The sequence below is a fragment of the Oratosquilla oratoria genome, chromosome 16 (assembly GCF_046742065.1).
Source record: "Oratosquilla oratoria isolate Oo_2021 chromosome 16, ASM4674206v1, whole genome shotgun sequence".
NCBI classification, from domain to species: Eukaryota; Metazoa; Arthropoda; class Malacostraca; order Stomatopoda; family Squillidae; genus Oratosquilla; species Oratosquilla oratoria.
Window position 1 is genome coordinate 30,510,060 of NC_134792.1, and position 27,067 is coordinate 30,537,126.

General features: G+C 41.4%; 1 protein-coding gene across 1 annotated transcript in view; it reads right to left on the reverse strand.

Annotated features, from left to right (window-relative positions):
- Nucleotides 1-15,874: 15,874 nt before the first annotated feature.
- Nucleotides 15,875-27,067, reverse strand: part of LOC143033867 (UDP-glucosyltransferase 2-like) — a 31,862-nt gene continuing 20,669 nt past the window's right edge. Inside the window, exons 5-8 of the mRNA XM_076199433.1 lie at nucleotides 22,564-22,728; nucleotides 21,151-21,373; nucleotides 20,668-20,887; nucleotides 15,875-16,182 (exon numbers count right to left, since the gene is read on the reverse strand). Coding sequence (XP_076055548.1) covers nucleotides 15,906-16,182; nucleotides 20,668-20,887; nucleotides 21,151-21,373; nucleotides 22,564-22,728 — 885 coding nt within the window. The 3' untranslated portion in view covers nucleotides 15,875-15,905. The remainder of the gene's footprint in view (nucleotides 16,183-20,667; nucleotides 20,888-21,150; nucleotides 21,374-22,563; nucleotides 22,729-27,067) is intronic.

Genomic DNA, 27,067 nt, shown 5'->3' on the forward strand with positions numbered 1-27,067 from the left:
TTTTGATTTTCAACATCATTTAAAGGGGTGACACATGTATCTATACTTATCGAAAGCAAAGAGAGCTTAGATGGAGTGGAGGGAGTGGGTGGGGAGGACGAGAATGAGGATTGGGGTTGTAGGAAGTGTGTGGGAGGGAGTTGTAGGGTGGGGGGAAATGGTTCAAACTAAAGATTCCTCTTGAAATGATGATGATGATGATGATGATGATGATGATGATGATGATGATGATGATGATAATGATGATGATCATGATGATCATGATGATTATGATGACGATGATGATGATGAAATTTTAATAATGATAATAGTATTGATAATGATAATAATAATAATGATAATAATAACAGTAATGATAATAATTGTAATGATAATCATGATAATAATAATAATATTAACATTAAGAATAATGATATCAATAGTAATAATGATAATAACAGTAATGATAATTGTGATAATAACAATAACAATGACAATAATAACAATAGTAATAATAATAATTATAGATAATGATGATGATAATGATGATGATGATAATGATGATGATAATGATAATGATAATGATGATAATGATAATGATAATGATGATGATAATGATAATGATAATAATAATAATAATAATAATAATTAATAATAATAATAATAATAATAATAATAATGATAATAATAATAATAATAATAATAATAATAATTAGATAAATAAATAATAGTCCTATAAGGGAACGGAGGAATCGGGTGTGGGTGGCGAGGGAGGGAGGTAAGGGAGAGTAAGCTGGACGAATGAAGATAGGTGAGGAGTGTACGCCAGGAGGCGTACAGTCACTGCTGGGAATCGGAGAGGAGTGCGAGATTCGAACCCACAAGTAAGCAAATACGAGACAAGCACGCTTACGATGATGCCAACGTACATGGAGATGGGTAGAGAATGGTTCACATTGAAGGCATCCATTACAAGAAGAAGAAAAGAAAAAAAGAAAAAAAGTAGTTTATCGAAGAGCGGCTGGGTGTCCCGGCTATAGTGAAATTAGTGTCACTTAGTGTCATCCAAAGACATTAACGTCTCCTCAGTGATGTTAATCTCTTTTCGAGGATTGGATCCCGTTCCTGCTAACCCAATGGGAGACTATTTGCGGGCGGCCTCGGTCACTCAGCTAAAGCTAATTCCACTTCTAAGTAATACAGTGTCCGGTGGGTCCCCAGAAGCTGTGGAAGGCGTAGATGGGCCTTCGGGTGGACTTACGAAGGGCGTCCTGTACGATCTCATAAGCGGCCCATACACGATCAAATATATTGCGCAATTTCATTGTCAATACTCTGAATTGACAATGAAATTGCGCAATATAATTGATCGTGTATGGGCCGCTATAGACTGCGAGGATCGTAAATGGTCAGCATAAACAAATAAGTTAAAAAAAAAAAAGTACTTGTAAGCGACAAATAATCTTGCTAAAAAAAAAAAAATACTTGTAAGCGACCTGCACGTGGTGACGTCACGTGTAGAGGGAGAGCCTACATGATGACGTAACGTGGCGTGCATTCAAGCCCATTCGATTGATGACAGCTTTACTAAAAACTGAATTATCTGTCATATGTGTGCGCGTGTGCGTCTGTGTGTGTGTGTGTGTGTGTGTGTGTGTGTGTGTGTGTGTGTGTGTGTGTGTGTGTGTGTGTGTGTGTGTGTGTGTGTGTGTGTGATTCACCATGGTCTTGGACCACGTGTTGGACTCGTAATCGACAGCTACTACCCTCCCGGAAGAGAGCTCAGAGCTCATATATGACCGATCTATAGGTAATGCTGTGACCTCACAAGCACCCACACCCCCAACTCCCCGCCCACGAGAGTTAGAGTAACGACTCGCAGCGAAGCGATACTGAAATCATTTCAACCCTGGGCGGGATTCAAACTCGAGCAGCCGTAGTGGTGGCTGTGATCGCTACCACCGCGCCATCGAGAGAGAGAAGGAGAGAGAGAGAGAGAGAGAGAGAGAGAGAGAGAGAGAGAGAGAGAGAGAGAGAGAGAGAGAGAGAGAGAGAGAGAGAGAGAGAGAGTACGTCCGTGTGTGTGTGTGTGTGTGTGTGTGTGTGTGTGTGTGTGTGTGTGTGTGTGTGTGTGTGTGTGTGTGTGTGTGTGTGTGTGTGTGTGCGCGCGCGCTCATTAAGCTTTGTTTACATATCATTTACGGAAATTGGGGTACTTAGCCCATTGGTCATTACTATAGACAGGATGATTAATATATGTTTATATACATACATATTAAGCGAAAACAAGATCCCTCCTTGTAGCTTCCTTACTGGAGGGGGAAGGGGATGGAGAGGGAAGGGAGGGGGAAGGGGAGGGAGAGGGAGAGGAAGGGGAGGGGGAGAGGGAGGGGGAGGGGGGGAGACCAGTGTCTTAGAATGAGAAGCTGGGTGGGAGGGAGGGGTACCTAAATGTCCAATGACAGGAAGTTTGTTGAAAAACAAATTAATCTTGGGTTTCGTTACAATATATTTTTCTGATCGAAATATATTGATAAACCATGACGGATCTGAGTCAGTTTTGCGGGGGTGGGGGTAAAATTTGTAGGTTTCGACTGTACAGCCCTGCCTCGTTGCCTAGTGCCTAGTTGCAATTTACAGGATAATAATTGGCTGATAGTGTCCCCTTTCTGCGTTCCCAATGGACAATTGTGACCTTAGATTGTCTCGTATTTTTTGACTACTGTTTCTTTAGCCATAACCTCTGCTACCGAGGTGTGTGTGTGTGTTTTTTTTCCAAGAGAAGTTAATAAAATCGCCTGACGACAGTGGAAATGAAAAGAAAAGGGCCACCCGGCAAGTTTTTTTTTTTTTTTTTTTTTTTAGATTGTACAGCTGAGTGTTGCTGGGATGGACATTCTACAAATGATTATGACTCGCGATACATAACCTAACCAAACCTAACCTGACCTAGGCTAACCTAACCAAACCTAATCTATATTAGTTGGGTTGGACATTCTACAGCCGATCATGGGTCGTGATACATAACCTAACCTAACCAAACCTAACTTATGTTAGTTGGGGGTGGAGATTCTACAATTGATCATGGCTAACATAACCTAACTTAGCCTAACCCAACCAAACTAAAACAAACCTATGTTAGTTGGCGTGGACAATCTACAATTGATCCGTAAGCGACTTTAAAACTTGAATCATTTCCAGTACAGATATTTATCTATAAAATTCATTTATTTATAATCAATTTATTCATAAACCGGCAACTCAGGCCAGTGACCCTAATTGGTGACTTGCACACTCTCCCTACTTAATTCTAATTAGGTCACTCATGAAGTCCCTCTCATACCAACACTGACCCGATGTGACCTGACCTCGCCCCGTCCCACCCCTGAGGTCATTAAGGGTCAACCAAGTTCAATTAGTTTTGTTAACGAGGTCAACCAGTAGCCAAAGTTGATGACCTATTTAGCCGGAGTTAACGACCTATTTTATCATTGTCACGATCGTTTGTAGAGCCTCTGCGTATCGAGGTCATCGCGTGACCGTCAATTATTTTTCTATCGCTTGTAAACAACCCGCACTCGATGTCATGCGATCCAATTCTCGGCTGATTGAGATCGTCTGGCATCATCGGAAGCGTACCGGTCTCGTATTCGCTTTGTTTTGGGTTCGAATCCCGCTGTAAGAGGCGGATAGAAAAGAGGGTAGAAAAGGGGTAGAAGACGGGTTGTTACGTTTTATAGGTAGGATTGTTTAGAATAATAGCCGAGCGAGCTGCCTGAATCAGCCTTTCCACCTTGTTTATAAACAAGAGCCGGGTTCGAATCCCGCTGTAAGAGGAGGATAAAAAAGAGGGTAGAAAAAGGGGTAGGAGACGGGTTGTTACATTTAATAGGTAGGATTGTTTAGGATAATAGCCGAGCGAGCTGCCTGAGTCAGCCTTTCCGCCTTGTTTATAAACAAGAGCCGGGAGCTCGAGTGTATTGCTGACATGACATTCCTTTGTAACCTAAGTGAGAATTATGCAGACTCGAGATTATTCTAAGTAAACAATATTGCCATATAGACTTGTAACAACAAATCTGAATGGTGAAAGGGTGGCGGAGAAAATACAAATGGTTCACGATTTTAAGATCACGCCCTTAGGGGAGGATCTCAAATATGAAGTTAAAGATCATTGGACTAAAAAATCACTACGTCACTGTAAAGCTCACGTAGGATCTTGCATACGTGCTCTCGGGGGGATTCCTTTGGAGCACACTGTACAAGAATTAATGGAAGAAAAATACAGAAGAAATTTCTACATTTTCATTCTCCTGGATAGAAGATTATGACTAAAAGAAGTGAGTTTCCATGTCCATAGGTGAGGACCACAGGGGCGATTACAGTGGCTACGGTGGTGACAGGACTAACAGTGGCAAGAGAGATGACAGAGTTGACAGTGGACAACAGAGAGTTGACAGTGGACAACAGAGAGTTGACAGTGGGCAACAGAGAGTTGACAGTGGGCAACAGAGAGAAAACAGTGGGGTGACTACTGTAGAGTAGAAAGATTGTTCAAGAGAATCGACACCCACACTTCTTTCCGATCCCCAGCATTGCCTATTAATTACCTGCCTTAACAGTCCCTAAATTGCATACTATGGCAAAAGGCTTCGGCCAGAGCTACTCAGCGCCTCCTGGCGTACGTTCCTCACCTAAGCAGAAAAAATATGTAAAGTGCGACACAGGGATTATATGACTCATGGCGGAGATTTTTTTTAATACTTAATAAAACCATCTGATATTGAAGTCATCCGAAATGATTCACCACAGGATCATTCTGTGTGCGTGAGTGTGTGCGTGCACGCGCGTTTGTGCTTCAGTGCCTGCATAACTGGCTTCCGATTGATCTCTATCTGTGCATCTGTCTGCCTGTCTGTCATTCGTATCCGTGTCTGTCTTTTTGTGTGGTGTCCCTCGAAGAATAGATTTTAATAAGCTCATTCAAGGGCCACCCCCCCTTCCCTCCTCCTCCCGACAAATGAGAAAAGCAGATTTGTTCTCCCCAAGGGAGACCAGTCCCCCTCCCCCCGCTCCCCCCCCTTCCTCCCCCTACTCCTCTAGATAATGACTGAAATAATTCTGATTAATCTTATACACAACGGGGTCATTACCTCATCTATTTGTCCTGGCTAGTGTCGCTCGGAGTGTCCCAATCAGCCGAGGGTTGAGGAGGGGAAGAGGGGGTCATGCTCGACCTGAAAGATTTGGTCTGGTGGCATGATCGTCACTCCCCCTCCTCCTCCTCCTCCTCCTCTTCTTCTTCTTCTTCTTCTTCTTCTTCTTCTTCTTCTTCTTCTTCTTCTTCTTCTTCTTCTTCTTCTTCTTCTTCTTCTTCTTCTTCTTCTTCTTCTTCTTCTTCTTTTTTTTTTTTTTTTTTTTTTGACGACCTTCGAGTGAGGGAGATTATGAGGAGGGAGAGTAAGGAAGTATAAGGAGGAGGTGATGGAGTGGACAAGAGGAGGGAGGCTTAGAGATTAAAAGGAGTGAATGGGAGGAGGGGGACGGGGGAGATGAAAAGGAGTAGGGGAGGAAGGGAAAGGAAGGAGAAAAAGGAGGAAGAGGAGGAGGAGGAGAGGGTGAAGGAGGAGAAGTAGGAGGAGATGAAGAAAAAGAAGAGTGGATAGATAAGGATGAGGAGAAGGATGTGGAAGAGGAAGAGAAGGAGGAGGAAGAGGAGAAAAGGAGGAGGAGGAAGAGGAGAAAAGGAGGAGGAGGAGAAGGAGGAGGAGAAGGAGGAGGAGAGGAGGAGGAGGAGGAGGAGGAGAAGGAGAAGAGACAGGAGCGAAAGAGAGGAGGGGGAGGGAAGAGGAAGAAGAGGAGAAGTGAGGGGAAATGAGGAAGAGGTAGAAGGAGGAGGAGGGAATAAGGGGAGGGGGAGAGAAGAGGGAAGGGATGAGCGAGGGAAGGGGAGGGAAAAGGAGGAAGCATGGGAGGGTGTGAGGAGGAAGGAGGAGGAGGAAAGGGAGGGGGAAAGGGAAAGAGAGTGAGTGAGGGGATGGAGGGAGAGGTAGGGAGGAGGAGAAGGAGATGAAGGAGGGAGGGAAGTGAAGGAGGGAGGGGAAGGAGGGAGGGAGGGAGGGGGAGAGAGAAAGGAATGAGGGAGGGAAGGAAGTGAAGGAGGGAGAGAGAGGACGGAGAGAGGGAGAGGAAGGGAGAGGGAGGAAGGGAGAGAGAGAGGAAAGAGAGTGAGTGAGGGGAGTGAGAGAAAGAGGCGACGGAGGGCGAGAGGAAAGAGAGAGGGAAGGAGATGAAGGAGTGAGAGAGAGGACGGAGGGAGGGAAAGGGACGGAGAGAGAGGGAGGGAGAGAGAGAGAGGAAAGAAGGAGAAAAGGAGATAAAGGAGTGAGAGAAAGAGAAGAGAGAGAGAGGAAAGAGGGAGAGAGAGGGAGGAAGAGAGAGAGGAAAGAGGGAGGGATAGAGGGAGGGAGGGAGAGAGAGGGAGGGAGAGAGAGGGAGGGAGAGAGAGAAAGGAGAGAGAGAGAGAGGAAAGAGGAAGGGATAGAGGGATAGAGGGAGGGATAGAGGGATGGAGGGAGAGGGGGATAGAGGGAGTGAAAAGTGAGAGAGGGATTGAGAGAATGGAGGGATAGAGGAAGGGAGGAAGAGGGAGGAAGAGGGAGGGAGAGGGAGGGAGGGGGAGAGAGAAAAGGTAAGGACGGAGGGAGAGAGAGGGAGGGATAGATGTAAGGATAGAAGGAGGGAGGGAGAGAGGACGTAGGGATAGAGGGAGGGAGGGATAGAGAGGACGGAGAGATAGATGTAGGGATAGAAGGAGGGAGGGAGAGAAAGGACGTAGGGATAGAGGGAGAGAGGGACAGAGAAGGCAGAGGAATAGAAATAGGGATAGTGAGAGTGAGTGAGAGTGAGAGTGAGTGAGAGTGAGTGAGTGAGAGTGAGTGAGTGAGAGTGAGTGGAGGCGTTGCTCGGCGTCCTCCGTCCGCAATCCTGAAGACAGGTCACTCATTCCGTCACTCACCCGTCTGTCTGTCTGTCTCTCTCCCTCGAATCAGAGCCGACGTCATCGCTACGTCACTGACCTGACCGTCACTGACGTTCATTCGTTCGTGGTGGCAGGAGGGACGTGCGAACGGCAAGTTTACCTTCCCCCCTCCCCCTCTCTCACTTCCCGCTCTTCCTCCTCCTCCTCCTCTCCCTTCTTAATCTCCCTGCTCCTTCCCACTCTTCCTTCTCCCCGCCTCCCTTCTTACCTTTCCTCTTCCTCCTCCTCCTCCTTACTCTTCTTCCTTTTCCTTCCTCTGATCCCCTCCCTTCTTATTCTTCCTCCTTCCTTTCTTCCCTTGCCTATTTCTGACCCCTTCCACGCTCTCTTTCCAGCATATATATATATGTATATATATATATACATACGTATATATATATATATATATATATATATACATATATATATATACATATATAAACAACCACAATGCACTTTAATTCTAAGCCATCAATATCGGGAGACCCAATGGAGGCCACAACCAGAAATTGAAACGTGGTACTGCCGAGGACTCGAACTCAGCTATCACATGACAAGTGACGCAGTGACTTACTAACTATATATCTTGAGTAGGCTCGCGCGTGAAATAGGGAAGGGTAAGTACGGCCGAGCGCATTCAATGCGATGATTTCGGTCAGGCGCTGCCGAATCTTCACCGTGTGCCTCTCACTTTACAGTTTAATTTGTCATTTAACATCCTATCTATTTACTTATAGTTATTTCATTTATTTATCTATTCATTTGTTATTTCTATTTGTATCATTCATTCTTCTACTTATTTGTTATCCGTTTATTTTTATGTAATCATGGATTACTTGATTCATTCTTACTTGTTTATTTTCTAATTTATTCGTTCTTTTCTTCTGCCTGTCCAGGTACAAGCTTAAGATAACGTCTCTACGCCAGGAGACGCCTATCTGCTAACAAAGCCAAGTCATCATCTTTGCCACCTGTGAAGGCGCTGGGATCGAACCCGGGACGATGTACCACTGCGGACCTACAAATCTGACACACAACGTGATCAAGAACACAGAAACATATTTTCCATTGTTAAGAACTTAATACACGTTTGTATACAACCATTCATTTGTAATATAGTCTATAAAGAAAATTGATTTATATTCTATAAGGAAAACTTGTATTATTAACAACAGTAATATATTTAACAATATTTTTTATTTATTAATAATTCTAATATCTAATATTTTTTAATATTTTCATAATATATTCAATAATATAATAGTCCATACAAATATTACTAAGAACAGCAACATATTTCATAAAGAAAATTGATTTGCAATTCATAAGGAATTTGTATTATTAACAACAGTAATATATCTTATAAAGAAAATAAATTTACATGTTATAAAGAGAACTTGTATTACTAATAACAATAGTAATATAAAGAAAAAATATTTATATTTTATTAAGAGAACAACAATGAAAGGTATATTTGCGTCATTCCGATACATCAATTCAAATGATTTGTTTGTCGTAAGGGAATTTCATTCCTTCGAAGGACATATTCATTCCCCACTTACATCACGCCCCTCTACGTCAAACCCACGTCACGTCTACGTCGCCCCTACGTTTCACCCACGTCACGGACTACGTTACCCTCACGTCACGACTACGTTACACTTACGTCACGACTACGTTACACTAGCGTCACGTCTACGTCACACCAGCGTCACGTCTACGTCACACCAGCGTCACGTCTACGTCACACCAGCGTTACGTCTACGTCACGCCTTTGTTACGTCTGCATCATACCTTCAGAGTGCGTGACGGCCAGGACGGATCTGTTTCCCTTCGGAAAGACTTCGCCAGCGTTGGCCAAAACCAAATATATCACTGGATGTCGTCAGGTGATTCTATTCAGCCCAGAGGAACACCTTAGCCCCCGATCCCGTTCGAGTCTCTCTTCAAAGGCTCAAGGGTCGTTTTCACAACCGTTCAGGTTCGAAAACACGAAAACAAAGTTGCCTTCCCTCCAAAGACTGATATAATGTCAGACTTAGTAACAATGAAGTGAGCACTGAAACAATGAGTTATTTTAAGAAAGATGAGATTACTTTATGGATAGAGATGGCAGGTGGTAAGGGACATGGAACTGCCTAGTGTAGGCCTTATGGTCTCTTGCAGTCTCCCCCCGTTCTTATGTCTGTAACCCGCACCTTCACAGATGGATTTCACAGTCATGCGTTGGTTTGTGCGCTTACCAAGGTGGGGCGCACCCTACAAGGGCCCCTGATATCCCTGACAAAAATAACACATATATATAATTCTGTTTTCGTGGGCGTTGAAATCCAGATTTCGAAAATACAAATATAATTCTGCTACTGTATGCACGCTTACTAACTGGAATCCCGTGGTCACCCGACGACTGTACTGACTAGGAATAGGCTGGCATCAGTTGGTAATCCTGTTTTTTTTCTTCTTTGCCTTCTTCTTCGGTTGGTACCCCTGTTTTTGTGATTATTTTTTTCCTCTTCCTTTCTTCAGCTGGCATCTGTTTTTATGATATTCTTCTTCTTCTTCTTCTTCTTCTTCGTCCCTCAACAAACTCTTCTTCTTCTTCTTCAGTTGGCATCCCTGTTTTTTGTGATTTTTTTTCTTCTTCTTCTTTCTCCGACAAACCCCTGCCTTGCCTGTGGAAGGAGAATGACATGCGGTTCCCCCACTGTCGCGACGTTGCGGCGTTTGTTCCCGTCCGGCGCGAAGCAGCACCATAACCTCCAATCAGGTTGGGGCAAATGGCCCCGGAATCAAATTTCCCGCCAATTCTCCTGCAACATCAAAGAAAACGGGGCAGGGGGTCCAAACGAGACCCGCGTTGCCCATACGCGGACCCCGCCACACGCGACCAGCCCTCCCAGGGGACATTTGGACCCTCCCTAACCAGGTTGCCTAGCTTCCTTGTCTAACTTTTAATCTTAGGGAAGAAAATTAAGTCCGAGTTAGAGTTAAGGCGTGAGTGGTGGAGGCATTGCGACGAGACCTAATCCAAGGATAATCAGATTTCCTCCGGTTCTTCTCTGCCTCCGAAAACCCACCCACCCCCACCCACCCCCTCCCTCCTCCCTCTAATCTTGCGACACGCTCCGTAGAGGGAGTGGGAGTCGGGGAAGGAGGGAGACAGGAGAAGGGGGGGGGAGAAAGGGGAGATGAGGGAGGGAGGGAAGGGGGAGCTGGGGAAGGAGGGAGGCAGGAGAAGGGGGGAGAAAAGGGAGATGAGGGAGGGAGGGAAGGGGGAGTGGGAAGGGAGGGAGAGGGAGGGAATAGAGAGTGTGGTGAGAGAGGGAGGTGGGGAGGGGGAGGGAGGAAGAGGGAGTATGTGTGGTGAGGGAGAGAGGGAGAGGGGAGGAGGGAGGGAGAGGAAGGTGTCATAAGGAGAGAGGAAGATATAGGGAAGGAGTGACAATGTGTGGTCAGGAAGGGAAGGGGAAAGGGAGAAGGGAGGAAAAGGGGAGAAGGTATGGTGAGGGAGGGAAGGAGAGAGAGGGTATGGTGGGAGAGGGAAGGAGGGAGAGGGTATGGTGGGAGAGGGAAGGAGGGAGAGGGTATGGTGGGGGAGGGAGGGAAGGTGTTGGTGGATGGAGAAATGGTGGAGGGAGAGGGTTGAAGGGACAAAACATAACTGTAGAAAGAGTATTGAGGGAGGGAGGGAGGAAAGGGGAGAGAAAGGGAAGAAGGGAGGGAGGTATGGTGGGGAGGGTTAGAGAGGAAAGGAGGGAAGAGGTAAAGCATCACTGTGGGAGGAGGGAAAGAGGAGGGAGGGATGGGGGATAGAAGGAATGAAGGAAGAAGGTTCAAGGAGTGAAAAAAGAACTATTGGAAGAGAAGGGAATGAGGGAGGGAAGGAGGGAGGGAGGGAAAGAAGGAGGGAAGGAGGGAGGGAAGGAAGGAGGGAGGGAAGGAAGGAGGGAAGGAAGGAGGGAAGGAAGGAGGGAAAGAAGTAGGGAAGGAAGGAGGGAGGGAAGGAAGTAGGGAAGGAGGGAGGGAAAGAGGGAGGGAAGAAAGTAAGGAAGGAAGGAGGGAAGGAAGGAGGGAAGGCAGTAGGGAAGGAGGGAGGGAAGGAAGGAGGGAAGGAGGGAGGGAAGGGTGGAGGGAAGGAAGTAGGGAGGGAAGGAGGGAAGTAAGGAGGGAGGGAGGGAGGGAGGGATGGCGATGAAATGTGGAGGGAGAAGATGGGAGGGAGGAATGGAGGGAGGATGATGAGATGTGGAGGGAGAAGATGGGAGGGAGGGGAGAGAGGAATGGGGGGAGAGATGGTGAGCGATGAGGTGTGGAGAGAGATGTGAGGGAGGGACGGGAGGAAGGGATGGAGGGCGATGAAGTATGGAGGAAGAAGGTGGGAGGAACGGACAGGGGGAGGAATGGAGGGCGATGAGGTGTGGAGGGAGAATATAGGAGGTGGTGGAGTAGGACAGGTGGAGTAGGTCAGGTGGTGGAGGGCAGGTGGTGGAAGACAGGTGGTTGGAAAGAGGCAGAAAGTAGGTGTGGCTGTGATGACGTGGAGCAGGTGGAGAGAACAGGAGGGAAGGAAGGACCGGAAGAAAAGACAATCGAAGTAAGGAGATACGGAAGGACAAAAGGAAGGAGGGGATGGAAGGAAGGACAGAAGAAGGAGGGGATGGGAGGGAAGGACATAAGGAAAGGTGTGGCAGGAAAAGGAAGAAAAGGGGAAGGAAGGAAGGAAGGAAGGAAGGGAGGAGGGGAAAATGATGGGAGGGGAGGACAGAAAGAAAGAGAGGGAGGAAAGGGAAAGGGAACATGAGGAAGAGAAGAAGGCAAAAGGGACGAAGGGAAAAAAAAAGGTAAAGGAAGGGAAGACATACATACTTATACCAAAGGCTTTTTTCCCCCTACACGGGGGGTAGCCAAAAAGAAAAAGGCATAGAAACCTCTCCCACCCATTCCATTTCCTATATATTCCACTCCCCTCCACCCTCCTTCCTCCCTCCCATCTTGGCACCTCCTGGATGACGGGTCATCCCTGCATCCTGTCCACTGCCCTGGGTCAGAAGCAGTGTCGCAAGGAAGGGAAGACGGAGATGGAAATTGAAGAGGAGACGATGGAAAGGGAGAGAGAGAAAGAAAAGAAAGGCAACAAGATCTTCAACTGACAGAGTTTTTCGATTTGACCGACACTCCCTCTCTCATCTATTTACTCTTTCCCTCCCTCCCTTCACTCCTCTGCTCCCAATTTCCCTCCCTTCCTATCTTCCTTCCTCCATCCTTCTCTATCTCCTTCCTTCCCTCCCTTCCTCCTCTCCTTCCCAGCTTTCCTCCCGAAATGATTATGGTCTTGAGGTACTTCTGCAACACACTGTGGGTACTCATACGTCACATCACGTCCGTACTTAGTGACACTTTTCCTTTTAATCTGCCTCCATTACTCATTCATTCACTTACTCATTTATTTCCTTACTTTCATATACATATCTATTTATCAGTAACGTGCACAGACACTGCAAGGGGCAGGTGCTTTGGGCAGGAAATTGGAGCACTTCACTCTTTTGTATTATTCATATTTGGCAACTATCCAGTAGGGTGCAACACCATTTTCCACATTATAATTTCTGAATGGTAAGAAAATGGAAAAAGCCTGTGAGAAATCATTTTTCATTCATTTTTATATATTTTTGTGAAGGGCACTTTTGGGGTACAGGGCAAAGGGGCAGGTGCTCGGGCAACCCCAGCCCCACCCCCCCCCCCCCTCTGCACGGGCTTGGTATTTACCGACTTGTGTAAGAAATGTCAATAATGAACACGTCTTCCAGCATTAGCTCTAATCCTCCCAAACAAGTGGGTGAATGTTTTGGATAGAACATCCATCTTTATATGGGGAAAAGGGCCTTTTGGTATTTGTATGTCAGAAATTAAATTGAATCTGAACCACTAACGTTTTTTATGGAACGACATTAATTAGTTTGTAGAAAACGAAATATGAGCAGGGACAGACCTTACCAATACGACTGTGTACTTTTTTTTCTTCTATTTTCATTTCTGCAGCGAGGGATTTTTTCAAATTGCTGTTAAGAATATTTCATAAATAAAAAAGTGGTAATTCTTGCGATAATACGATTAATATGTTATTTTTTTTCTCCATAAATAGAATTATTTCTTAATTTCTGATCTACTGTATACCCCGACTTGGAACCATTGTCCAAACTGTCTTTTAGACCACTTTGCCCAAAGTCATAACATTCAATTATAGAATATGACTGAAAGAATTTAAACTTCTAAATACACTTTTGTAATAATTACAAGATTAATATTAATAGGAGGGGGAACATTAATGCTTTAGGATACAAGATAAAAAAAGGAAATGTCAACATGACTAACAAAACCAATTATCGTAGTTATCTGTATTTCATGTCAAAATATTATTTATAAAAAATACCAAAAGACTTTTACCCCATAAATATAAGATTACCAGGTGAAAGGTCACCCACGACGAAAAAGTAATGTTCGCATAACCAAACATTAGAAATGAAGGACATTATAAGTACACTAATTTGTACGAAGTGGTCAGATATACAAATAGCTCTGCTTCTCTGCACCACATCAAGACAGAAAAAATAACTATAAACATTCAAATATCATTCCCTCATGCCCCATAAAGAAATATATTTAAGATTAAAAAATGTTGTGAAAGTTCTTGTCAAGATGTTTATGCCACAAACTTGGCACATTTCATTGTTCCACTGCTGTACAGGTAGTTCTTAATTTATTTGGGTTTATCTCAACTGATAAAATATTAGATTTTATTTGAACCATGCAATTTGTTTAAACTAACAAAGTTGGTTCAAGATTTTTATTTACATATTTTTTACATCTTCCTGTCCCCCCCCCCTTTTATTAACGAGCGATTTTTGTTATTTAAACTACGCATCTCAGTCCCTATATATCACATAAATTAAGAAATACCTATACCAGTTACAAGTGTTATCCACCTTTTACTTCAGGTATGTATTTTTCACTTCTAATGAAACCGACAACAAGCAAATACATGTATTTCATAAGTTACAACGCAAACAAAACCAAGTTGTATCCTCACCTTGATTGCCAAACTCTTTGGCCCAGTCAGAGTAAACAAAGTCTTTCTTTCCGCCATCTTCAGACTTAACTTCATAAATTAATTGCCAAACCACACTGCACCGTGGCCACTTCAGGAATACGGCCCAATGTATGAGATGTGAATTATGCAATTACACGTTCACAGCACTGGTTCAGTGCAGTTCGTTTACTTCGTCTGCCACGTTCCGACGTTCAAACGTTGACCTTAGCCTGGGTACTCTCACATAATTTAATTGTATGGCATTATTGTATACCTAGGGATATTTATTTATATATGTATATTCTTTATTCGTCTTTTTATTTATTTATTTGTTTATTCATTTATTTTTGTCTCGCCCCAAGAAAGGAGGACAAATGCACGTCCGGCGTGAGGTTGCGCCGGATGGAGGACAAAGTGCTCAAAAGAACTGTTCGGCCTAAAGGAGGACGTCTGGCCACCCTATCTAAGCCAACCAAGCCATGCACCTATCCCACTCCCATCTGTTTCCCTTTCATCTTAGGTTCTTGGGGATGAAGTGTCATCCCTGTCTTCCGACCACTGCAGGGATGACCCTTCATTACCGAGTATGAGTATTGTTAGTAATAAAATACATGTATATATATATATTCTGGTATGAACACGATTCTCCAATATCCCTTTTTTTTTTTTTTTTTTTTTAGACAATTCCTTCCAAAAATTTAATTTGTAAGTGAATTCCTTTTCTTTGTGTTAAATTATTCCTACAGAGAAGAACCCATCAATGATTATTGTCAAACAGGCCATTTGTACAGATGATACAATAAGTCTATCTGTAATTATACATTGCACTATTTAATCTTGTACACTCCCTAATTCCATACATCTCCCTGGGAACGGCTGTATATTCTTTGGATTTTACGTCAGGATAGTTCTTGATTGGATTAAATCCCAAAGGCTACAAATGCTCATACTGAATTCACTAGAAAAGACTTCCTTTGTACACCTAGCATATACTGGCACTACATGAGCCTTGACTGAGAGCATAAGTGCTCATCCTCCTTGATTTACATTTACTATTGAGAACTTGTCTCCTCTTTACTTGGGTCAGGTTTATTACACATACTAGAATGAATGGAAGAGTTGTTGGATTCAGACCACTGTGCAGACCCCATTACAGATGGGCAGACAATATCAGGAAAGATGATCGAGAACTAGGACCATATATCATTGATTGAGAAGATACTGTACAAGACCAGAGACTGGAGAGGTTTGGTTATGGCACCAATGGGACAGCAGACCCAAGAACAACTGGAGTATCTTTTCATACATATTATGTTTCTATCAATTCATCTTTTAGTGCACAGGGCTTGAATACCTTCTTCGATGTTGTAGCCTCATTCAATTCTGTGCAAATTCATTTCAACTTTGTATTCATGCATACTCATTGCTTTTCTGCACTCAAGCATTTCCCATATGTTTTAGTACAACTACCTGCAAGTGCTCATCCTGAATGATCACTTACTTTGTACAATATTTTAATATGTAAGTTTCTATTTATATGTTTATTATTTGTTTTCTTTTGTCTATGATTTAGTATATTTTTATTTAGAAAAAAAAAAGATATTCTTTCATTTGCATGTGTGGTTATCCTTTGTCATTGGTAAGTTCATTGGAAGTATATCTTGATGTCAAATACAAGAACTCGGACAACTCAAGAGTAAAGTTCCAACACATGAAGCCATGAAAACATGCACTTGCACAATTGTCTCCATTTTATTCTTCATTTTGGTTTATTCTATCTCCTCTCCTTTTTTTTATATTTCATTTCATATTTTATCTTTACTCAGTCTTTGCTTTTTTCTTGCTGGAGAGCCAAACAGCAATCTTTCCCTTGAGTTTGTACATCAGCCATACCACAAGAAATAGAATCACTTCAAGTACAAAAAGGACATCAAGAAGGAGGTACTCTGTCCATGAGAGATCGGCCCCTGGAGAGGCCAAAGCAGGCGCACCCTGGTGCCGAATGACATACTCTGTCCACCAGAGAGCACGCTCCAGAGGCATCTCTGGCTGGTCCTGCAAGCAGGAGGAAACCTCTGCTGTCTTTTCCTTGTACCTGCAAAGGATGAGAGAGAACCAACCTAAGGTCAGCATATATGTGTGATGACATTTCTTACATAATTCTAGTCATGAAATGCATGTATACATGCACACACACACACACTTGATGGCACAGTTTGTAGAGTTCCCGGCTGCCACTACGGAGGTCCAGGTTCAAATCCCGCCCATGGCTGAAATAATTTCAGTATCGCTGTGCTGTGAGTCATTACTCCAACTCTCATGGACAGGGAGTTGAGTGTGTGTATTTACCTAGTTGTATTTTACGGGAAGGGGAGCTATGCTCGTGGTGTCCCGTTTTCATATCTCATTTTATCTAAACTATTTTTAAATTCATGTATTGTTTTTGCACACACCACTTTCTCATCTAACTTGTTCCAACTGTCTATTACTCTGTGAGGAAAGCTGTTCTTTATCACATCTCTTCTATAGCTGTCTTTTTTTATTTTCTTTCCATGTCCTCTTGTATTTCTGTCATCCCATTTTATCAGATTCTCTCTATCAGTAATTTCTATGCCTTTCATGATTCTGTAAATAGCTATCAAATCTCCTCTCTCTCTTCTTTGCTCTAGTGTCTGTAGTTCAAGTTTTGCTAGTGTCTCTTCATATGATAGTTTTGAGAGTGTTGGTGCCAATTTTGTAATTGCTCTTTGTATTCTTTCAAGTTTTTTTATGCATTTTTTTGCACTTGGCGACCATATCGTTGCTGCATATTCCATCTTGGTCTTATCAGGGTGATTAGAACTTTCTTCACCATTTCTTCATCCAGGTATGTAAATGCCACTTTGATTGTTCTTATTAAATTATAGGTTTCTCCAAAAATCTTATTTATATGTTTTTCAGGTGACATATTATTCATAACAATGACTCCCAGGTCCTTTTCATTTTCTACTTTTTTTATTCCTTCTCCCAATTTATATGATCCTGTTATTCTGTTTTTACTTTTTCCAAATTCCATTATACTACACTTCTTTGTATTGAACTCCATCTCCCACTTCCTACTCCATTCCTGTACTATATTTAGATCTCTTTGTAGTGATTCACAATCTTCTTCCGTGTTCACTTTTTTCAATAGTTTTGCATCATCTGCAAAAAAGCTCATATAGCTTTCAATTCCTTCATCCATATCATTAATATATATAGCAAACATTATTGGGGCCAGAACTGTTCCTTGTGGAACACCGCTTATTACTTCATCCCATTTTGAGTGTTGATCTCTTATCACTACTCTCATTTTTCTTTCTTGCAAAATGTCTTCCATCCAATTTAGCAGTTTGCCCTGTATTCCTCCTTCAGTTTCTAATTTCTTAAGCAACTTCTTATGTGGTACTTTGTCAAAAGCTTTTTTTAGGTCTAGAAATGCACAATCTGCCCATCCATCTCTTTCTTGTATTATATCTATTAGTCTTGAATAGAAACATATTAAATTGGTGACGCATGATCGTCCTTGTCTGAATCCAAATTGCCTTGGATTGAGCACGTTGTTTTTTTCTAAATATTTTACCCATCTATTTTTGACAATTCTTTCACAAATTTTTGCTATTGTACTTGTTAGAGAGACTGGCCTATAGTTGTTAGGGTCTTCTTTATTTCCTCCTTTATATATAGGTACTATATTTGCTTTTTTCCAATCTTCTGGAACTTTACCTTCTTTCAAGGAACTGTTTATTATGCTATGTATTATGTCTGCTAGTTCATTCCTGCATTCTTTCAAAATCCAGTTTGCTATTTCATCTGGTCCATGTGATTTTCTGACATCAAGATTACTCAAGTGGTTCAATATTTCATTCTTTGTTACTTCTATTTCTTTCATAGGGGGGACTTTCTCTTTCCATTCGATCTCTTCAGGTTGTATGTTCTCCCTTGTAAACACTGATTTAAAATGTTTGTTCATAATTTCTGCCATTTCAATTTCCTCTGTGTATTCAACTCCTCCTTGTCTTAATTTCTCCAAATCTTGTTTGTTTTTCAGTTTGTTGTTTACAAATCTGTAGAATAGTTTTGGTTGATCTTTACATTTTTCTATGACATCTTTTTCATATTTTCTCTTTTCCTCTCTGCATGCTTGTACATATTCATTTCTATAGCAAGTATATATTTTCCATTTTTCTGGTCTTTTGTTTTTCTTCAATTTGGTCCAAGCTTTGTCTCTTTTGTCTTTTATCTCCCTACAACTTTTGTTGTACCAGCATTTTACATATTCTTTTTCTTGTTTTTGTCTTGGGACATACTTTTCTACTCCTTTATAGATTTTTGTCAAAATATTCCATTTCTCTTCTACTGTTGTATCTTCTTTGTGTATTCTTTCCCAGTTTTCATTTTGGAAGAATTCTCTTATTTTATCAAAATTTGTTTTTTCATACATCAATCTTCCTTTTCTATATTGTTCATTTCTTTTCTTGTATTTTTTCTCATTTAGTTCTAGTTCTATCAATATGTGGTCACTTTTGCATATTGGTGCCTGGTATTCTATCTTTTCCACTATTTTAGGTTCTGATGTGATTATTAGGTCTAATCTCAATGGTTCTTCTTCATTTCTATACCTAGTGTTCTCTTGGATCCATTGTGTCATTGTGTGGTCAATAATCATCTCAAGTAGAACACTTCCCCATGAGTCTTCTCCACCCTTTACGGTCATCTCTTCCCAGCATATTTCTTTGCAATTATAGTCGCCCATCATAACTATTCTTCCTCCATCTTCCATTATCTCGTTTAGTGTTACTCTTGTCTCTTCTAACATGCTTTTATGTTCATTCTCTTCCCATGAGGCTGTTTGTGGGGGCACGTAGTTTATTACAAACTTTCTGCTCTTCTTATCTCTATCTTCTACTTCTATCATAATCATCTCTACTCTATTCTTCCCATATGTGACTCTCTTCACGTCAGGAACATAACTCCACCCCCTTGTTTTATCTTTCTGTTTCTAATCCAATAATTATATGCATTGTGTCCTATGCTGTTGGGTGGTAGTGGGCCTTTTAATTTTGTCTCAACAATTCCCATTATGTCCAGATCTTTTTCTTTCAGATATTTGTTCAGTTCATTCAGTCCTGTTATTAATCCATCTATATTTGTGTAGGATACTCTTAACTTTCTGTTATTTCCATTGTATTCTCTGTTTCTTTTGTGTTTCTCTCTTTTATGTTCCATTTCTTCAATTTCATATTCACTACTCTCCAGTAGAATTCTTGTTTTTCTGTCTCTGTTCTGGCCTCGTTTTTTGTCTTAGCTTCATGTCTATTCCTTATTTCCTCCTCTCTTTCCTCTTTATTCATTTCCCTTTTTATCCATACCTTTTTATATTGTTCACTTGTTGCTAGTTTCCCTGTTTTGGATAAGATATTCTCTGCCGTCGTTTGTGACCTGAATTTAATCTTAATTGGTCTGGTCTTGTCTGTACTATATTTCCCAAGCCTGAATTTCTCTTTGATTTGTTTCATTATTTCTGGCTCATCTTCCTGAACTAATTCTAGTAAATTTCTTACTTTTTCATTTTCCTCTTTGGTTCTTGTGGTTCTATCTGGGTTATGTTTCTCTTCCATTCCTAATATAATTATACATTTCTTTCTATCTGCTAAGTCTCTTACTATATTCTCCTTCTGTCTCATCATTTTAATAACTGAGTCTTCAGTTTGTTCATTCATTTGCTGTTTGATTATGTCAGTGAATGCAACTTTGCTATTTTCTTTGATTTTTTTCCAACCCTCCTTGTTCTCCTTATTATTCTCCTTTAAGACTTTATTCTCTTCTTTTACTTCTTTTAACTGTTTTCTTAATTCTTCAATTTCCTTAGTTAAGTTTTTGTTTGCCTTCTCTAGTTCTTCCAATTTTTCAACCCTCTGCACAATGTTGTTAACGTGACCGAACCTAAGTTCCCAGTGCTCCATCATCTTATCGAGTTTCTCTTCTAGTCTTGTTAATCGGGGGGGGTTTGTGTCCCCCCCCCACCCTCTTTAAATCCCTGGGAAATATTCTCATCATTTTCTACTGTATTGCTCTTATCTATACTTCTAATCTTTACATTTTTGTTAGACATTTCGTCATCGCTAAATTGGTCCGGACCTCGTTTGTTTAGATTTCGTCTGCCTGCCTGGGCCAAGTCCTCACCTTCCTCATTTCCTTCCATTTCCCTCAGTAATCCCTCCCCTTCTCCTTTTTCTTTACTTTCCCTACACCACGAGCAATTTCCCCCTCACCCTGTAAATACAATAGGTACTTCCTTTGCTTTGGGATCCACGAAATTTCACTTTTTCTTCAGAACGTCTTCTAAGCCGTCCGTTCGTTGAAGTGTGTGTGTGTGTGTGTCTGTAAGGTCACAGCATTACCCATAGATTGGTCATATATGAGCTCTGAGCTCTCTTCTTTCTGACATTCACCTTGCAGGACCCAAGGGTACTTGGTCGATCAAGGCTGTTTAATCTATAGATCAGTGTGGCAGGGTAAATGAAATAAAATCAATTATGGGAAACAAGTTAAACCCCACCTTGAATTGTTCATTATCTCCGTCACAGCATCAACGACCTGTTTTGCTGTCAGGTCCTTCCAGTTGAGGGCAAGGCCAAAGCCCTTCTCAAGGATGACTTTGGAATTCCGTGGTTGGTCCGAAGTGACAGGAAGGGCAAGGAGGGGGGTGGCATGGTAGAGCCCCTCCATAAGGCTTAGGTACCCTCCGTGGGTGATAAACACTTTCACATTTTCATGAGCTGAGAGAGAAACAAAGAACACTCTTACTTTATATACTATATACAAGAACCACACTGAGATGCCTATGTTAATGACACCTTCCAGCATAAAGACAAATTTCATCATCCCAAGAGCCATTATTGCAACTATTTGTTAGTCCATCATTACTTTGTCATAGTATTTCATTTTGCAACATAAAAGGAATTAGCTTGATTTTGTGTACATAATTTTATCAGAACAGATCTTTGGCCACAGAATTATCCTTGTCAACCATTCCACCTACCCAGAATGTCCTGCTGGGGGAGCCACTTCCCAAGCAAGATGTTGTCCGGAACACCCTCCATCTCCCCATCATGCTTCCAGATGACTCGATAGGGGAGCATGGCAAAGGCAGCAAGAAAGATATCTAGGAACTTCTTTGGCATGAAATGGACCCGAACCAATGACCCAAGACTGAAGTAAATTACCCCTGTATTTCCTGCTCCCTCAATCCATTGCAACAATTCCTGCAATCAAGGGCAAGCCTTGTTATGGACTGAAAAGCCTCATGTTGGCATTTATGTCTTGTTATTATAACTCATTTTCTTTGAGACACTGTGTTCTACATTCCTGCAAATTATACCAAAACAATTTCCAAATACAAAGCAGTATGCCAACAAGAGACCATTTTTTGCTCTAGCAAAAAAAAAGAAATAATAAAAAAAAATTACAAATACACACACACACCAGAATTCACTAGGAGGAAGAAAGGAACTTCGAAAGAACTGTAGTAGAAAAAGGCAAAGATGAACCAAAACTATTTTACTGGTTCATAAATGGTAAATTGAGACACAGGGGAGAAATCACCAAGTTAATAGTAAACAGTGAAGTCTTTGAAGAGGCCTCAGCTCAAGCAGAAATAATGAATGAAGACTTCAACTTTTTGAGGATAAGTAGGGGGAGCAAAAACCAGGTTTAACAGATATAAATGTGATGGAAGTAATCAATGTAATGAATAATAATAAATAAATAATAATAATAATAATAATAATAATAAATAGATAAATAATAAATAAATAATAATATATTAAATAAAATTATAATAATAAATAGTAATAAATGTAATATAGATAGTGAGGGAAGTACTCAATCTCTTGGGATCATTGGGAAGACAATAGAATCACAAAAGCAAAGGACAAAACAGATTTGGTCATTTCAATATATCATCAGAAAATCATATAAATAGAATAACTGTAGAGCTACATAAATTTTTAATGAACACAAGTAACATTTCATTATACCAATGAGGATATAATAAAAAAAAAAAAAAAAACTGATCCACCCCAGATTGCAATATGCAGCAATGGTATGGTAACCACATAAAAAGAAAAATATATATAAGAAAATAGAGAATACAAAGGGCAGTAACTAGAGTGACCCCCCCCAGTCTCCCTAACAAGATGCATGAAGAGGGACTGAAGAAATTGAAACTATCCATATTGGAGGAGTGAAAAGATAGAGGTGATATGATAGTAAAAATTAGAATAGAAATAGGAACAGAAAAAAAAGAGAGTATCTGTTAGGACAGAATGAAGGAGCAATAAGAGGTCAGGGCAAAAAAATGAAAACAAGAGCAACAGGCAGAGCAAAACAAAAGAGAGGGAGAGAGAGAGAGGGGGGGGTGATAAAAATCAGGTTTGTTTTGTTCACTTTGTACCTGTGGCAGTGGCCTCCCTGAGTGGCACTGGAGACATCCAATCTGAATCTGCGAGGGCAGGAGGGGAACTGCCCCCTCCAGGCAGTAGTCTGTGTTCAGCAGGGCAAGACTTACATTCCTCCGCATTTCCTCAATAGCCGGAAGTGAAGGAAATATCTTGGATAGCTAATGTATAAAACAAGGATTATACAATGGTCTCTCAAAAATGAGGAAATCTTCAATATGTGGAACAGTTCCAAAATCTATAAAAACCCAAATACTATCAGTACTTTCTAGTATTTTGATGTAGTAGGTCTCTCTAAAATGAGGAGCTCTCAAACAATCACCACAAAAAACTACAAAATCTATACATACACCAAAGGCTTTTCCCCCTTATAAGGGAGGTAGCCAAAAAAAAAGCATAAAACCCACTCCCACCCATTCCATCCCCACATACTCCATTCCCATCCACCCCCCTCCCTCCCTCTTCTCTTGGCTCCTCTTGGATGATGGATCATCCCTGCATCTCACCCACTGCCCTGGGTCAGAAGCAGTGTTGTAAGACACTGCACATCCACAGCAAGGCCACTTGATTAAATCGGTGACACCCCCCCCCCTCCATCCCCTCATGCAGAAATGGAGAAGACAGGGAGAAATCCCTTTGGGCTGCATCAATTCATTTTTCACAGATACTCCCTCACCCACCCCCCATTCCCCCCCCACTCCCTTTCATGCATCACAGCATCATCCATACACAACCATTCTTCTATCTTCTGTCTTCTCCCTTCCTTCTTTAACAGACATTCCCCTCTTTCCCAATGTCCCTTTTGCCCCATCCATCTATCTCATCCTTGGTCACCCCCTCATGTTCCTTCCTTCCACCTCTGCCTTCCACACCTCTTTTACCAATCTTTCTTCACTAATTCTTTCCATGTGTCCAAATCATCCCAATACTCTTTCATCAGCCCTATCTCCCAATTCCCTTTCCACCCCTTTCTCCTCCTCACCTCCTCATTTCTTACTCTATCCAACCAAGTAACCTCTATCATAATTCTCAGGCACCTCATCTCAAACACATTCAAACTCCTCCTCTCTTATGTTCCATGTTTCTTTCCCATACAGTGCTGTCGGCACAATCACTCCTTCATACAATCTCCTCTTAGCATCCATTCCCAAATGTCTATTTCTCATTACACTTTTTAATCCACCAAGGCATTTACTTGTTTCTTTTAATCTACATTCTACCTCCACCTCCACTCCTCCCTTTAATGCCACATTCATACCCAAGTATCTAAAGTCTCTCTCCCTTAATGCTCACTTCCAGTTGGCTGCCACTTTCTCCCCTTTTACATGTCATCACCTTACTTTTACCCACATTTATCTTCAACTTCCTTCTTTTACATACCTTCCCAAACACTGTCACTTACTTCTTCAATCCCTCCTCTGATCCTGCTACAAGCACAGTGTTATCAGCAAACAACAACTGGGTTATCTCCCACTTTTCTCCATTTTCTTTAACCATCTCCAATCCCTGACCCACTACCCTTGCATTTACCTCTTGCACCACACCATCCATGTATAAATTGAACAACCAAGGTGACATAACACATCCCTGGCAAAGTCCCACCATGAGCATAGCTCCCCTTCCCATAAAATACAACTAGGTAAATACACCATATTGTGATTATTGTTGCATATATATATAAATACAATCAACTCTCAATTAACACAAGTTTAACACATTTTTTATTTAACACAAGTTAATTTTGAAGGAAAAATTTTTAATAACACGACAATTTCGATTTAACACGCTTTGAATTTGGTGGTAAGAGCACTGAGAGAGAGAGGACCTCCGTGCGGTCAGTCTCCCACACTGTTTTGATCTCAGTCTAAAGCTGGCCCACACTGTGATTGGAAGTGTTTGTATACAAGTTTACTCTACTATGGCACCCAAGTGTCCTTCCACCTCACAGTAAAGTGCTCCTAAGAAATCATAAAAGCTTGAAAAATTGTTACAGAGAAATGAATAATCTAGAGATTGTAAACTTTCGTTTTCTGTTCTACACCAAATCAAAAAAGAAAATGGTGTCACCAACCCACAATTATTGGTAAACTAGTTTTTAAATGTATGGACTGTGATTATAAGTCATAAAGGCTTGAATTTTTTTTACAGAGAAATGAATAATTTAGTTAGAGATTGTAAACTCTCCTTTTCTGTTCTACACGAAAACAAAAAAGAAAATAGTGTAACCAACCCACGATTAATGGTAAACTAATTTTTAAGTATATGGACCATGATTATAAGTCATAAAAGCTTGAAAAATTGTTACAGAGAAATTAATAATGTATAGATTGTAAACTCTCGTTTTCTGTTCCACACCAAAACAAAAAAGAAAACGGTGTCATGGCTAACGTAAACTGCTACAAAATCATGCTAGCTCAAAAGAAAAAAGTGACAACGCAGACAAAACTACGTCAGTTCTTCAAAATAAAGCCAGTGAAGGAAGAGGAAGGAGAGCGGGTTGAGGAAGGACAGTGGGGTGAGGAAGGACAGTGGGAGTCTGAGGAAGAGGCAAGTGAGCTGGAGAGTGGCTGGGGACAAGAGCAGCTAGTGATGAGTGCCCGGGAGTTGGAGGAAGAGGCAAGTGAGGCTTGTGACAAGTGCGCACATAGAATAAATAACTGTGTACTACAAAAAAATACAAAGAATGTATGTTTTTGTTGTTTCTGTAACCTACAAATGTTTCAATAATGTGCTATTTAAAGTTCAGAGTAACAAAATCCCAAAATAGACAAGGCTTTCCCAGTGTCCAGGAACCTACCCCCCTATTACCATTATTTCCTATGGGAAAAATATGTTTAACTAATGCAGTTTTGAATAACACAATGTCTCCAGCAACATAACCCTTGCAATAATTGAGAGTTGATTGTATATATATATATATATATATATATATATATATATATATCTATATATATATATATATATATATATCAGGGCTGTAGCCTCTAGGGGAGCAGGGGGGCAAGTGCCCCCTTGGAATTTAATTTTTTTTAACCACATTTTCTTGTAACTACCCTACTAATACCCTCCTCCCACAAACTACAGGTTCCTTCACTGGGTACTGCTAGATTAATGTATTTTGAGGAAAATAATGTACCTCAAGAGGGATTACAAATGTGTAATGTATGAGACATATCACAATATAGTGTAGGATAGGACTTTCCTCTGTTTACTGTCACCACTCACTACTCTTCCTTCTATTTCCTCCCATTCTCCCTGTTCCACACACCATCTTTGCACACCTTAAGACTCCCTCCTTGAAACATTTCCATTCCTCCTCCACTCCTAGTTCTACTCTATCCTTCACTCCCTCCCACTCTTCTCTCAGCTTCTTCTTGTACTCCTCCTATTCTTTCTCATTTAAGCAGCTTACTCCAAACACCTCTTTACCTTCTGTCCTTTTCCTCTTTCTCCATCTATCCTCCACTCTCAAGTTAACTTCCACCAAAAAGTTATCTGATTTTCCCCAACTCTCTCCCCTAAGAACATGTATATCCAAAACTCTTCCTACTCTTCTCTTGGTTACCACTCTATAGTCCATTAGAGTCCTATCTACCACCCTTTCATCCACCACCCTCTCCCATGTGTACTTATGCTTGACTTTCTTCCTAAACACTGTGTCTGCTATCATCAATTCTCTTTCTAGACAATCTCCACCATCAACTCTCCACTATCATTTTTTCCTGGCACTCTACACTTCCCAATCACTTTGTCTATTGGTTCATCTCCTACCCTAGCACTGATATCTCCCAATACCACTACACTGACATTCTTCTTATATCCTCTATGAACTCATTTAAATCTATCCAAAAAGCCTCCCTTTCCTCTACACTCATCTCACTACCAGGCCCATATACACTTACAAAGTCCCACATCTCCTTTCCCAGTTTCACCTTATCCACATTAACCTTGAAGAAACCTCCTTCCACTCCATCACACACTTACCTATCTCTTCACTTACTAGTATAGCCACCCCTTCTCTCCCTTGTCCTCTCTTCACTCCTGACACCCTCCCAACTACACTCCCAAACTCAAACTCACTCCTCCCTTTTAACTGAATGTGAGCACATCCATTTTTCTTCTCAAAAACATACTACCTATCTCTTCCCTTTTACTCTCATCTGTACCACATCCACGCACATGAAAAGACCCAAACCTTAGGGTTCTGGTTGGAAAACTCCTCCCAGACCCTTTTATGCCTTTGTTTATTTTTGGGAATGTCCCCTTTGGGGCTACAGAGAGTAGGATGCCTAGTCCTATCCTCTTCCCATTTTTGTTACTGTTTACAACTTACAAGGGAGGTAGCCAATATTAAAGGCATAAATCAATTCCCACTCATTTCATCCCCATATACTACACTCCCATTCACCACCCTTCCCTCCCTTTTTCTTGGCTCCTCCTGAATAACCACCACATCAGGTATATAGAATAAATTAATAAGAAAAAATTAAAATGTTATAT